Genomic DNA, 14,006 nt, shown 5'->3' on the forward strand with positions numbered 1-14,006 from the left:
CTTTCTCTCTCCCTCCAGTTCTGTGCTTTGTCGTTCTCTTTAATAGATTGCAGCACCACTTCTTGCAGCATGTCGTCTTTGCTTTTTCGCGGTCTCTTCCTGAGTCTCTGAGCAGGCGATAAGAGGGATGGTTGAGGTCTCAAGGTTGATGCAGCTGTATAGGCAAAATGCAACATTTAACAGAGGCAGCATTGTTTATACCAGACAGAGTAATAATTCCCCCCACACTTAAGGAGTAGAAAACACACAGGGTCTACACAATAGCATAATTTCCCCATCCGAAACAGAGCGCACACATCCCACGGGAGCTTCAAAATGGTGAGTAAGGGGGACTGATTGTTTCAGGGCTGCACTGTCCTCTGGGTTTCTGTGCCTTGGGGAGAGCCAACAGCTTCAGGGGGCACCTACACTGAACACTGTCCCACCATTTTCCACAGGAGTTCGTCCTGGACGATATCTCGCTGCTGAGGGTGACCTGGGAAGCAAGGGAGGGTCTTCTACTGCAATGCGGCTTCCGCCCTGGCCCATATGCATCTTGCCTGTGTGCAGCAATGGTCCCCCTGCCCCTCGCGGCACAGTGGTGTGGACATGTTAGCCTGGCTGGGACAAGGACCACGATGGCTCTCCTGATAAACCTGCGCAAGCGCATTGCATGCGTTCTGGATGAGACATACGAGGAGATTACCGAGGCCGATTACCGCGATGTGATAAACCACATCAATGCACTATTCCGCATCTAGGCATGCATGCCTAACCCTCCTCTCCCAAAGAGCCTGCACCGAAAAAATTCCTTCCCGGGGGGGGGGGGGGGGGAAAACGCTTACCGGGAATCTGTTCTTCTGTTTGTCCTCCACCAAGTACCGGCCGCTGCGACTGGCTACCTTCCTCCTGGCTGCATGGCTCCAGGGATTCTGGGGTGTCTCCATCCGGCCCACCACCATCACTCCCGTTTTCTTCCTCCTCCTCTCCCCACACCGGCTCTGAAGTGTCCATGGTGGTGCTTGGAGTGGAGGTGGGGTTAACCCCAAGTATTGCATCCAGCTCTTTGTAGAATCTGCAGGTTGCGGGGGGAGCACCTGAGCGGCCGTTTGCGTCGCGTGCTTTGCGGTAGGCACTCTGCAGCTCCTTCACTTTAATTCTGCAATGCAGGGCGTCCCGGTCATGGCCCCTTTCCATCATGGCCTTTGATACCTTCCCGAAGGTATCGTAATTCCTATGGCTGGAGTGCAGCTGGGACTGGACAGCTTCCTCCCCACAAACACTGATGAGGTCCAGCAACTCGCCATTGCTCCATGCTGGGGCTCACTTGGCGCGTGGAGGCATTGTCACCTGGAAAGATTCGCTGATAGCACTCCACACCATGCCGGGCTGAGCAAACAGGAAGGGGATTTTTAAAATTCCCGGGGGAATGTAAAGGGTGGGTCACATGGTTGGTTACCTGAGGCCAGGGCAGTAGAGTTTGAACTGATGACCAGAGTGGCTAGAACAGCATTGTGGCATACTGCCGAATAATTCTGGAGGCCATTCACAGTGCATTGGGCGGCCACACTGGCGCTGCAGCGCAATACTCGCTATTCCTCTCGGGGAGGTGGAGTACATGCAGCGTTGCAACCACGGAGATACAGCGCTGCAAATGCCTTGCCAATGTGGACGGGGAGTGAGTTACAGCGCTGGGGGCGGCTTTACAGCGCTGTAACTCGCAAGTGTAGCCAAGGCCTAAAACTCTGGAACTGAAAGGCACAACAATTTGAAGTGGCTCCTTACTCTGGAGTAGAATGCAGTGCAGATAGGAGGGTGGAGTGGGAGGAAACAGCAACCAGTAACCCTACCCTCCAAATGTAGTTTCTTGTAACAGCTGCAACCCCTCAATCCTTTGTTTCAGAGGAGCAGCAGCTGTGTTAGTCTGTATCCACAAAAATAACAGGAGTACTTGTGGCACCTTAGAGACTAACAAATTTATTTGAGCATAAGCTTTCGTGGGCTACAGCCCACTTCATCGGATGCATAGAATGGAACATATAGTGAGGAGATATATATACATACAGAGAACATGAAAAGGTGGGAGTTGCCCAACCAACTCTAAGAGGCTAATTAATTAAGATGAAATGTCAGCAGGAGGGAAAAAAAACTTTTGTAGTGATAATCAAGATTGCTCATTTAAGACAGTTTGACAAGAAGCTGTGAGGATACTTAACATGGGGAAATAGATTCAATATGTGTAATGGTTCAGCCATTCCCAGTCTCTATTTAAGCCTAAGTTGATTGTATCTAGTTTGCATATCAATTCAAGTTCTGAAGCTTTTCTGTTGCAAAATTGCCACCTTTAAATCTGTTACTGAATGGCCAGAGAGGTTGAAGTGTTCTCCTACTGGTATTTGAAGTCATGATTCCTGATGTCAGATTTGTGTCCATTTATTCTTTTGCATGGAGACTGACCGGCTTGGCCAGTGTACATGGCAGAGGGGCATTGCTGGCACATGATGGCATATATCACATTGGTAGTGTGCAGGTGAATGAGCCCCTGATGTGGCTGATGTGATTAGGTCCTATGATGGTGTCACTTGAATAGATATGTAAAAAGCAACAGAGAGTCCCGTGGCACCTTTAAGACTAACAGATGTATTGGAGCATAAGCTTTCGTGGGTGAATATCCACTTCGTCAGACGTCTGCGTTGCGTCTGACGAAGTGGGTATTCACCCACGAGAGCTTATGCTCCAATACATCTGTTAGTCTTAAAGGTGCCATAGGACTCTCTGTTGCTTTTGACAGATCCAGACTAACACGGCTACCCCTCTGATACTTGAATAGATATGTGGACAGAGCTGGCATCGGGCTTTGTTGCAGGGATAGGTTCCTGGGTTAGTGTTTTTGTTCTGTGGTGTGTAGTTGCTGGTGAGTATTTGCTTCAGGTTGGGGGGCTGTCAGTAAGAGAGGACAGGTCTGTCTCCCAAGATCTGTGAGAGTGAGGGATCATCTTTCAGGATAGATTGTAGATCTTTGATGATGCGCTGGAGAGATTTTAGTTGGGGACTGAAGGTGACGGCTAGTGGCGTTCTGTTATTTTCTTTGTTGGGCCTGTCTTGTAGTAGGTGACTTCTGGGTACTCTTCTGGCTCTGTCAATCTGTTTTTTTTCACTTCAGCAGGTGGGTATTTTAGTTTTAAGAGTGCTTGATAGAGATCTTGTAGCTGTTTGTCTCTGTCTGAGGGATTGGAGCAAATGTGGTTGTATCTTAGAGCTTGGCTGTAGACAATGAATCGTGTGGTGTGTCCTGGATGGAAGCTGGAGGCATGTAGGTAAGTATAGCGGTCAGTGGGTTTCTGGTATAGGGTGGTGTTTGTGACCATCGCTTATTAGCACAGTAGTGTCAAGGAAATGGACCGCTTGTGTGGATTGGTCTAGGCTGAGGTTGATGGTGGGATGGAAATTGTTGAAATCATGGTGGAATTCTTTTCCATGGGTCCAGATGATGAAGATGTCATCAATGTAGCGCAAGTAGAGTAGAGGCATTGGGGGACGAGAGCTAAGGAAGCGTTGTTTTAAGTCAGCCATACGGCCATGTGGGCCGGATCCAAAGCCCTGACAAGCTGTAGTTTGCCCACCCCTGCCCTGGTCAGTACCAGAAACAGCAATTCACAAAGTCACTGGTGGAATTGACTGAGTGCCTCTATTCTGTTTTTCTTTTTAACAAGCAGCTCATGTTCTGCTAGTTCAGTCAGAATTTTCTGAATCAATTTAACAAAGTATTCCCCTCCTCTTGTTTTTTATTGTCTACTAATTCACAGCTTTAATTCACAGGAATATTATTGTCATCCTACTGAATCAGCATGGCAGACTTACCTTTGTTTGAGGTTAACATCCGGTAGGCCTTGGAAAAAATTTACCTAGCCACCTACTGGCAGGAGAGCTAAATCTACCAACCTACAGGCCAATATGAGATGATAAAAATCCAGTGAGATCCAGGGAGAGCAGTCTAGTGTGATCAAAAGCCAGCCCCACCATACCAGTTGGGTGTCCCAGATGATATAGTACATTCTGCATCTTGAGGCCTCCCTATTTCACAGCAATATCAAATTGGGAGATGGTGGGGAAGAGAGACTCGCTTTCCAAATACCATTTGGTTTATGGAAGAGTTAGGGTTGCCAGTATCTGGATTTCGACAGGAAGGTGTGGTTTTAAGAGGACCTGTATAGTCTCTGATCAGAAGTATTGACCAGACACCAAAAGTCCGGTTACTGCAAGTCTGTTGTCCTCCCCATCCCCCAGCTCGCCCGAGGTGTCTCTAGCTCTTGAGCACTAGCTTAGGAAATTCCAGTAGTGGTAAAAAATGATGAGGACAGTCATATAGAGCAATCTGGATTGCTTGATAAGCTGGGCCCATTAAAACAAAAAATGTTGTAATATGACCAAATATAAGGTCATATAAAGAATGCATGTTATACCTACTGTATGTGGGTCAGTATTCTGGAAAGCAGTGACTCTGAAAAGGATTTATGGGTCATAGTGGACAAGCAACTTAACAAGAGCTTTCAATGTGGTGCTATGGCAAAAAGGGACTGTTGTAATCCTTGGATGTAACTATGAACAGTGGAGAAGTGAGTAGCAGTAGGGAAGTGATTTTACCTCTATATATGGCATTGGTGAGACTGATACTAGAATACTGTGTACAATTCTGGTGTCAACACTTTTAAAAAGAATTGTTAAAAAATTGGAGAGGTGTGCAGAAAAGAAAAATGTTTTGAAGGCTGGAAAAAATGCATTGCACTGAGAGACTTAAATTCAATCAGTTCGCAGAACATTTGAGAGATGACTTGATTATGGAGTGTAAGTATGTTCTTGAGCGGAAAATACCAGGTACTAAAGGGCTCTATACTCTGTTGGAGAAAGACATAACACAGACCAATGGCTGGAAGTGAAAGCCAGACAAATTCTAACAGTGAGGGTGCCTGCCTCACCATTGGAACAAACTAGCAGGGGAGGCAGACATTGCTTGATGCCTTCAAATCAAGGCTGGATACCTTTCTGGCAGATATGCTTTAGCTAGATACAAATTATGCTTTAATCAAACACAAATAATTGGGCTCAGAGCATGGGTAACTGGGTGAAATTGTATGATCTGTTCTACAGGAGATGACTTGATGATCTAATAAGCTGGCCTTAAAAAATCTGAGCTGAATACATTTGGGAACAAAGATGAACTGAAGAGAGAGGATCTGAGACAGAAGTCAGAGGGGGAGCAAGTTCAATGCTCTGGATAGGGCCCACTACATTTGTTAACCTGCAATATATAATGCATTCATAAAACAAAACAAAACAAGGCTCACCAATATCTCAGATATAGACAGGAGTTAATAAAAAACAGAATTCTTCCAAACTAAAATCAGTCTGCTGCTATGTAAGTAGCTAATACAAAGAATGTGTGGTCTATGCAGTTAGTAACCATTGCTCAGACCAGTGAGCAGATGTGCTGCTGTAAAACGTTTGTGTAAATAGTAAGCTTGTGTGGCTCGTGTTTTTAGTGCTTTGAAATTGCATTTGTTAAGCAATTTTTTGTCAAATGGGGAAAAAAGGGGGAAATGTATACTGCAAGCTGTTTGTACATCCTGCCAGCATGAAAACTATTCAGGGTGCAGAATTTTGTTTGGTTCCATTCTACTATGATGCCTCCTCTGGGAAGATAGAAGGATGTGAACGTTATACTAAAATAGCCCTTTAAACCAACTTTTAAATACCCAAAACTCAGCTTGCGCTAACATAAAATTGCTCCCTATTTTTAACAGTTTGTCTAACTTAGAGCTGAACTGTATGAGTGTAGGATTGGCAGAATATAGCAGAACCCCAGAGTTAAGAACTAACAGGTCAACCACACACCTCATTTGGACCCAGAGGTATGCAATCATGCAGCAGCAGCAGACAAAAAAAAACCAAACCCAAAACAAATTGTGTTAAACATAAACTACTTTAAATCTCTCCTCCCCCCCCCCCCCTTTAAAATAAATTGTTCACAAGGCAAAGAAACTGTTCTCTGCTTGTTTCATTTAAATTAAGCTGGTTAAAAGCAGCATTTTTCTTCTGCGTAGTAAAGTGTCAAAGCTGTATTAAGTCAATGTTCAGCTGTAAACTTCTGAAAGAACAACCATGACGTTTTGTTCAGAGTTAGGAACATTTCAGAGTTACAAACAACCTCTATTCCTGAGGTGTTTGTAACGTTGAGGTTCTACTGTATTGAGGGTGAGGGATTCTGTATTTAGATGCATACTGAGGTAAAGTAAGTGTGGGTGGGTGGTGGTGGTGGGGATTCTCGGGAGGATTCTCAGTTGCCTACACCCATAGTGATCTCCTACAGCAGGGGTCGGCAACGTTTGGCACGCGGCTCGCCAGGGTAAGCACCCTAGCGGGCCGGGCCAGTTTATTTACCTGCTGACGCGGCAGGTTCGGCTGATCGTGGCCCCCACTGGCCACGGTTCGCCATCCTAGGCCAATGGCGGCCAGCACATCCCTCGCCCGCGCAGCTTCCCGCTGCCCCCATTGGCCCGGGACGGCGAACCGCGGCCATTGGGGGCCGCGATTGGCAGAACCTGCCGCGTTAGCAGGTAAATAAACTGGCCCGGCCCGCTAGGGTGCTTACCCTGGCGAGCTGCATGCCAAACGTTGCCGAGCCCTGTCCTACAGTGTCAGTGTGCTTGCTCATAGCCAGTTGTTTGCCATCCTCTGGACATTTTGTATAGCTTGTGATGCATCTGCTAGGAAAGTTTCACTCTTAATGTAAGCAGTGAACATTTAGCACCAAATTCCTCTCTACTCTTGAAAGTGCCTGTTGATATTTTAAGGTCTTTTTCTTTGTGTGGAGGGAAGGAGGGTTTTTCAGATCTTTCAATTTTTTCCTCTCATTTACTGTCGTCCTCACTACTAACCCTTACTCCCATAAAACTTTAAGCAGTATATCATAGTCACCCTATCTATGGCAGAGAGGGGCTGGACATGGGTCTCTGAACTCAACAGTGCTACTTCGAACACAAGCCAAAAGAAGTTGCTTGAATAATGGAGAGTTCTCCCTCTCCCAGGAGTTGAACATCAGGCTTATGTAGGGTTGAGAGAGTTTTCCGAATGATGTAGAGCAAAGAGTAACAGGTGCTAGAGACGAATAACAGGATTTTTTCACTGTTGTAGCATTCAAGAGCACAGAGTCTCAGGGATGTTGTGGTACTGTTGTATACAGCTGTTTCACAAAGCCTTGTATTAAGCATCAACCATTCATTTACACAATCTTTTCCATATACTCAGGGTCCCTCCCCATTTGGGGTGAATCTGCCAGAATCACCACCCAACTAAAACAGGTTTGTCATCCTGTACAATACTGCTTTTTCTCACTAGCATTTACATTTAGCAAAAGGGAAATTGAGCAGATTTCCTTTTATCTAAAGGATATATTGGTTACAGGCTACATTATTGGTTTGAGTATCTTGTGCATTTTAAGGTAACCTCTAGAGTTCTGCTCAGGTCTGATTTTTTTTTGGCCTGATTTTTAACCCTGACCCAAGCTCGAGAGGGTCGAGTCATTTTCCGACTACAGATGTCAGGTTCTTGTCAGGTTGGAAAACAACTGATCCCCTTGGGCTCGGTTTGGCTCTTCTCCTTCCTGTGAGGTTGGTATGGCCGCAGTTGCGTGCACTGCTCCTGCTGTGGGGTGTGTGTGTGTGTGTGTGTGTGTGTGTGCTGCGGGATGAGGCTCTGTGATTTCTTGGTGCACACGTTCCCCAGCAAACACAGCACAGTGTGGTGGCGGTATCCAGCAGGAGCAGGTCAAGCAGCGCCATCACCATAGTCCAGGGGAGGAGAGCCAACCTGTGCCTTCGGAAGTCGATTGTTTTCCAAACCAACGTGAACGTGACACTTGTATAGTAACTTGAATCTGAGTTTCTTATGCATTATTAAATGGTAAGAAATGAGCAACTGAAATAGTAAATAGCTCAATAGCCTAATCTTTTCCTGCTAAGCTTCCAGGCAGAATCTAATTTCAGCCCAGTGAAAAATGTGAAAACGCTTTCACACCAAAGGTACGGAAGTACATATTACAGCGGTTCTTAAGAGCCTCTGAGGCCTTATCAATAAGTATTAGAGAATGCGGTCTCCTTTATTCCAGTGTTTACACAAATGCTTCCTAAATTACTTACCCGGTGTCACAAAAGCCAAAACTTTAACACTTTGACTAAACCTAGATACCTCTGGCCTGATTTTTTTTTCAGTGGATCAGGGTCCTGAACCTCTCATTGGGTTCTGAGCAGGTGCTCAGAATCTCTAAGCATCTTAGTTTGAAAATTTTAGAAGTTTCTGTGGTAGTTTTGCCATTTAAAAATTGGGGATAATACTTAACCATCCTCACAGGACTGTTTGAGGCTTAGTGCAAGTAATGTCTGTGAAATGCTTGGAGATCTTCAGTTGGAAGGTGCTATGGAAGTGCATTTTATTTTTCCAGTAACTGAAAGATAATATGTGCAATAACAAAAATTTATTTAGAAACACTCCATTTGGTGTGAAGGTTTTATAAATGTTGCAAATGTTTTCTAAAATACCTTTTTAGATTAGAATTAGCTTGTCACTGTAGAAATGCTGAAGTTCCAGCTGAGGCAGTACTTTCCGTCTAATCCCCTATTTTCAGATACTTGTAACTTTTCTGGAAAGTTATCTCTGGAATTTAAATTTCTCATTCTTATGAGCCCTCGTGTGCGTGCATGCATGTTAATTTAGTAAAATTATCTTCGTTGTTTGAGCATGTCAAAATGTATACCTTTTCACATTCCATTTTTTGATAACTTTATCTCAAACTTACATATCATATGTAGTCCTCAATTAAGCATGCTTACAGATGGGGGTGGGAGGGGGAGGAGTTCTTTTGCTTACCTTCTTGCATTAATGTGAATAAGCGACTGTGTATCCCCATGTATCATAACTCAATGATTATTTACTGAAGGTTTATTGGTGTATTAGTCAGACAATTTTTTCTACTTGCAGGGGTTGAGTGGGAAAGTTGGCTCATTGCTTCTTCCTCATATCCCCCCCGTAGAGCTTTTGAGCTCCACAGGTTAGAGCAGGGGTCGGCAACCTTTCAGAAGTGGTGTGCCTAGTCTTCATTTATTCACTGTAATTTAAGGTTTCGTGTGCCAGTAATACATTTTAACATTTTTAGAAGGTCTCTTTCTATAAGTCTATAATATATAACTAAACTATTGTTGTATGTAAAGTAAATAAGGTTTTTAAAATGTTGAAGAAGCTTCATTTAAAAAATTAAAATGCAGATCTTATTAGTTTAGTGTGATCCTTGCCCTTGCTTTTCCTTGCTGAGTTTTCCAATGTCTGGCACATATTTGGATGCTTTAAGCTGCACACAGGCTTCTTAGTGATCAGTTGTTAACTGGCTCTGAGAGGGACAGAGAACATATTTCATGTGTGAAAATAGCTGTTCACACAGGTATGTGGATCCAAATGCTGAAAGCATTGCAAACGCAATTTTCTTCAAACAGTTAAATTTCACTGGCAGAGACATCCAGCAGGTCAGAATAGAGGCCCCATGATCTCTCTCCGTATCTTCAAGTTCACGCTGCAGATCTCCAAACTTTGATGCCCAAAATTCTGAGCTTTTTAACTGAATGAGCTGCATTTCAAAATCTTCACCACCCATCCACTGAAATACAGACAAATCCAAGTCGCTTTCATTGAACTTTTCAGGTTTAATTAGAAAAGAAAGCATTGGGACAAATCACTGGAAATCTTGAAATCTGTCAGAAAATTCTGATTCCAGTTCTTGCATGTACATTCTAATCTCAACATCAAACACAGTGTGCTGTTCCACTTGGTGTGATAGCGATGTAAGAGGACTTAAAAATATCCGAGTACAGTGGCGCTGGAACAATTTTTAAGGTGGGGGTTCTGAGCTGCACCCCCTCTTGCCCCTTTCTGCACCTCTCACTGTCCCAGGCTGGGGCCGGTGGGACACAGCTGGGGGTGGCTGCAGAGCCTCGGGCCGGTGGCTGGGACCCTCGGCCAGCAGCAGAGCGCCCCCCCCCCTCCCCGACCGGTGGTCGGGACCTGGGGCAGTGGGCAGAACCCTGGCTGGCAGGGGGCTGGCAGCCGGTACCCCAGGCTGGCAGTGGAGCCCCCGGGACCAGTGGCCAGGACCTGGGCAGTGTGAGTGCCTCTGAAAATCAGCTTGTGTGCCGCCTTTGGCATGTGTGCTATAGGTTGCCTACCCCTGGGATAGAGGCTCTATCTTCTTCTGAGCACTGTTCTTGGAGTGCCCTTTTAAGCACCAACTTTCTACAGCACTTGCCATCTGTAAATTTAACTAATAAAATGCATATAGGTGAATAGATTTATCAAGGTACATACCTTCTTTCTTCTTACATTTCAGACATCATTACTTTGCTGAAGGAAAGTGGAGCTTTTTTGCACACAGACTTTGCAATGTGGTCATTAACTATTTTTTACTATAATCTAGATAGAAAATCCTCAAGTTTGACATGCCACACTTCAATAAAACATAATCTTGGTACAAAAGGTCATTAGCAATTTGAAAGAGTGCAGATGGGTTTTTTTGTGTGTGCACTCTCCATGTTGTATGTTTACATTTGTACCATACAAATTGAACACCTTCAAGAAAACAAGGGACATCATCCGGTTTCCTTGGTAATTGATTGAGAGTATAATGTGTCATATCAAAACTGGCTAACAGTGAGGTGAGTTTATGAAGGATTTAGTAAAGTTTAGAAACCAATGATTAGAATAACAAAACATTCAGGTAGCTTGCTTTATACTTGAGTGACAAATGAGAGCAGTGCATCAGAAATCAATCCAATATACTCTTTCACTGTGAGCACTAAGAAATCAAGGCTTGATGCTAACTATAACGGGTTAACTATTAAGTGATCAGCAAAATCTTCATTAGCACTACTAGTTTGGAAACCCTGAATATTTCTATGATGGAATTAATAAACAAAATAGTAGTAAAATTGCTTATTTGCCTCCAGTTCTAATTTTTGTGCCTTCTATCTTCTCCTTTTAGGTGGTTTGTTTAGTGCAATAGTGCTGTTGACTGACTGACAAGACTAAACATGAGGGTAGCAGGTAAGAAAAACAGTCACTAGGATCAGATTGATGTGACTTTTAAAACAAGCCATATACTGCATTAATGAGTAAAAGATAATTGTGATGTTTTTTATTAATATCAAACTTCTGAAAGAAGCATGGCAGTGTTAATTTAATGGAAACAGTATTGCTTTGCTATTTCACTACCTTTTTAGCTGTCTGTGACGCATGGCATTAAACAATCATGAATGGCAGAAAAAAATGATGAACATTTATTTTCTCCATACCAGTAACATCCAGCTTCCCTGAAGGTCGAAAAAAAGAAGCAAATGTGAATTTGGTCTTTCTCTGAGTTTCTTGGTGTAACCCTGGCTTTCAGCTTTTTATGTGTAGTTCATTCAATTATTGTATATGCATTTCAGTTACTAAACTGGAATTTTTGCAGGGGAGGAGGTTCAAATTTATTGGAAGAAAACATTTTGTCTAATAAAATGGCTAAATGTTTATCTGCTACTTTCAGCCAAAATAACTCTTCCTACAGTCCAGTCTTTGTTTTTTAGTACCTTGATGTGAGAGACATCTCAAAAGAATGCAGAAAATACTCCGTACATCACTAAATTTAAAGTGTATTTAGCACCTTTCACATCAGATGTCTTATAGATCTTTTTTTATATAGCTTTCAATCTTTGAAACAAGTATCAGTTGTTCTAATCGTAGTACAAAATAACACCAAAGAAACACCAGTCATTGTAGTAAATAACACTGAAGAAGTGATGTACACATTAGAAATTCAGGAAACCTAACAAATGTATACAGTGACGGTTAGTACAATAGGAAGAAATGGAATTTGAAATTTTTCAGGACTTGAAGATATGTCTTTGATGTAAATGTTTTGAGTGTTCTTGGTATTTTTAAGGCAAAGCTCAGTAAGATGAAGGAATGAGAAATGGGTAACTTCCAAAACAGAGAGAAAAAATAACTAGAAATGTCCTGTATAGAAGGAATACAGCATTACTTCTGTGGGGGATTCTGCGAGACTGCACACCCGCAGAAAACGCCCTCTCCCCAGAATTCCTGTGCTTGCCTGCAGAAAACTGCAGGGAAGCAGCGTGTGGGAGATGACCATGGATGCAGTTTGGGGGGGAGGGTTGCCCCCCTCCAAACAGAAGTGAGGCGTGGGGGGCACACAGGGTTACTTGCCACTGCATGTGTCCCCTCCCCTCCATTTCTGCAAGCGCAGAGCTGCCCAGCTGAAGGAGCCTGCGTCTTGGAACGCCATCTCCTGGGTCCTAGTGCCACTTGTGCTCCCCTTCTGTGTGCTGGGAGCCGCCTTCTTTTCTGTGCAACAGTGAGTGCCGGTAGTGGGGCTGGGTAATGGGGGTGGAGGGGAAGAGGCAGTGGGGAAGGAAGGGGGATGGAATAGGGCAGGAGGATGGGGGAGTGAAGGGAGGGGAATGGAGAAGAAAAGGGGATAGGGGAATCATGGGGGGGGGGGGGGAGTGGGAGCCCAGCATGTGGCATCCCTTGGCAGCAGCTGGGGCTCCCCTGTTAAGCAGTACCATCGAACCCTCACCCTGACAAGCCTTACCCCCCTACTCCTGGACTCCTGTGACGAGCCCCACCACACTGATTCCCAAGGAGCTGCACCTGGACCCCTACTCCATCAAGCCACCTCCCCCAGCATCCGCCCCTCCACACCCAGGCCTTCCTCCCCCTGCTGAGCCCCAACCACCTTCACCTGGATCCCCTGCAGAGTCCCATTGCCCCTGTGCATCCAGATATCCCACTGAGCTGCCGGCACCCAGATTGCCCCACACCTGGATCCCGTACACACTAAGCCCCTCCACACTTGGATCCTGCTAGGCTGAGCCTGCCCACCCATACCTGGTGCACCTGGCACAGAGGGGTTTTTCTGGGACAGGCCCAGCCCTTGCACTGTGTCAGGGTCAGGTGCACCCTCACTGCTAAGTCGCTGTACCGGGGGAGTGGGGGCTTCAGGGTGATCTCCCACCTCATTATAGCCAGTGGCCTGTGCTCCCCACTGCCATGCTGAAGCTACATTTATTTATTGACAAATAAAAACTGCAGAATTTTAAAATATTGTGTGCACTATTTTTAATTTTTTGTTGCCAAATTCCCTCAAGAGTAACAGCATGTCAGAGACCGACTGGGTAGAGTTCAGAAAGAAACTGTGGGAGTGAAAGCTGAATAAACGTAGCATTTGGAGAGCAGTAATAGAGGACTCTGAGAAGCCTATTTACCTATGAGAAAGGAAGCAGGAAACATAAAAGAAAATTCAATAGTGTGTTGCGTCTGTATCACAACTAAACAATTTCAAGGCGTTCCGTTGCGATGTAATTTGTACTGTTGTGTTGCAGGAGGAATGTGAGTGTGTGCTAGTTAATAGTCTGACAAACGGTTAGACTTTTCAGCAATGTGATTCATACGTTAACTTAGTAACAGTTACTTCAAAGTAACCCAGGACATTAAAGTTAACATTATTAAGGCTGTGATAGAGAAATAGTACATGGAACATACATTTTTATTAACTGTATTATGTATGCTTACATTTGAACTTAGTTCAAACAGACTCCCCATTGGGGGTCTGGTGAAAGTCTATTTTATGCTGCAGTAGGAGTGGGCAGATTTTTGGTAAGACTGGGAAATGCTCTGTTTTCTGGAAGGTGAATCAGGTCACCCGTGGTGGTTGTCTCTTTCCTATAATCCTCCCCATTTCATTCCCTGCTGTCAGCCCTGCCAAGATCTCACAATCAGGGCAGAACCTGGTAAAATGTATATATGTAATCTTATGTTGACATTTCTTAGCTATAGTGAGCAAGTACTTTAGTGAAGTGCTTTTAGTTCAAAGACTAAAGGAAGGGCTCTCTTAAAAACGTCTTTTCTTTTTTATAAAAAGAGCCCAT

General features: G+C 44.4%; 1 protein-coding gene across 2 annotated transcripts in view; it reads left to right on the plus strand.

Moving 5' to 3' along the window:
- Positions 1–14,006, plus strand: part of FAM3C (FAM3 metabolism regulating signaling molecule C) — a 54,182-nt gene that overhangs the window by 11,254 nt on the left and 28,922 nt on the right. For both annotated transcript variants that reach the window (XM_054023349.1, XM_054023338.1), the window contains one exon: positions 11,060–11,121. In XM_054023349.1, coding sequence (XP_053879324.1) covers positions 11,109–11,121 — 13 coding nt within the window. In that variant the 5' untranslated portion in view covers positions 11,060–11,108. The remainder of the gene's footprint in view (positions 1–11,059; positions 11,122–14,006) is intronic.

This window comes from Malaclemys terrapin, chromosome 1 (genome assembly GCF_027887155.1).
Source record: "Malaclemys terrapin pileata isolate rMalTer1 chromosome 1, rMalTer1.hap1, whole genome shotgun sequence".
NCBI classification, from domain to species: domain Eukaryota; kingdom Metazoa; phylum Chordata; order Testudines; family Emydidae; genus Malaclemys; species Malaclemys terrapin.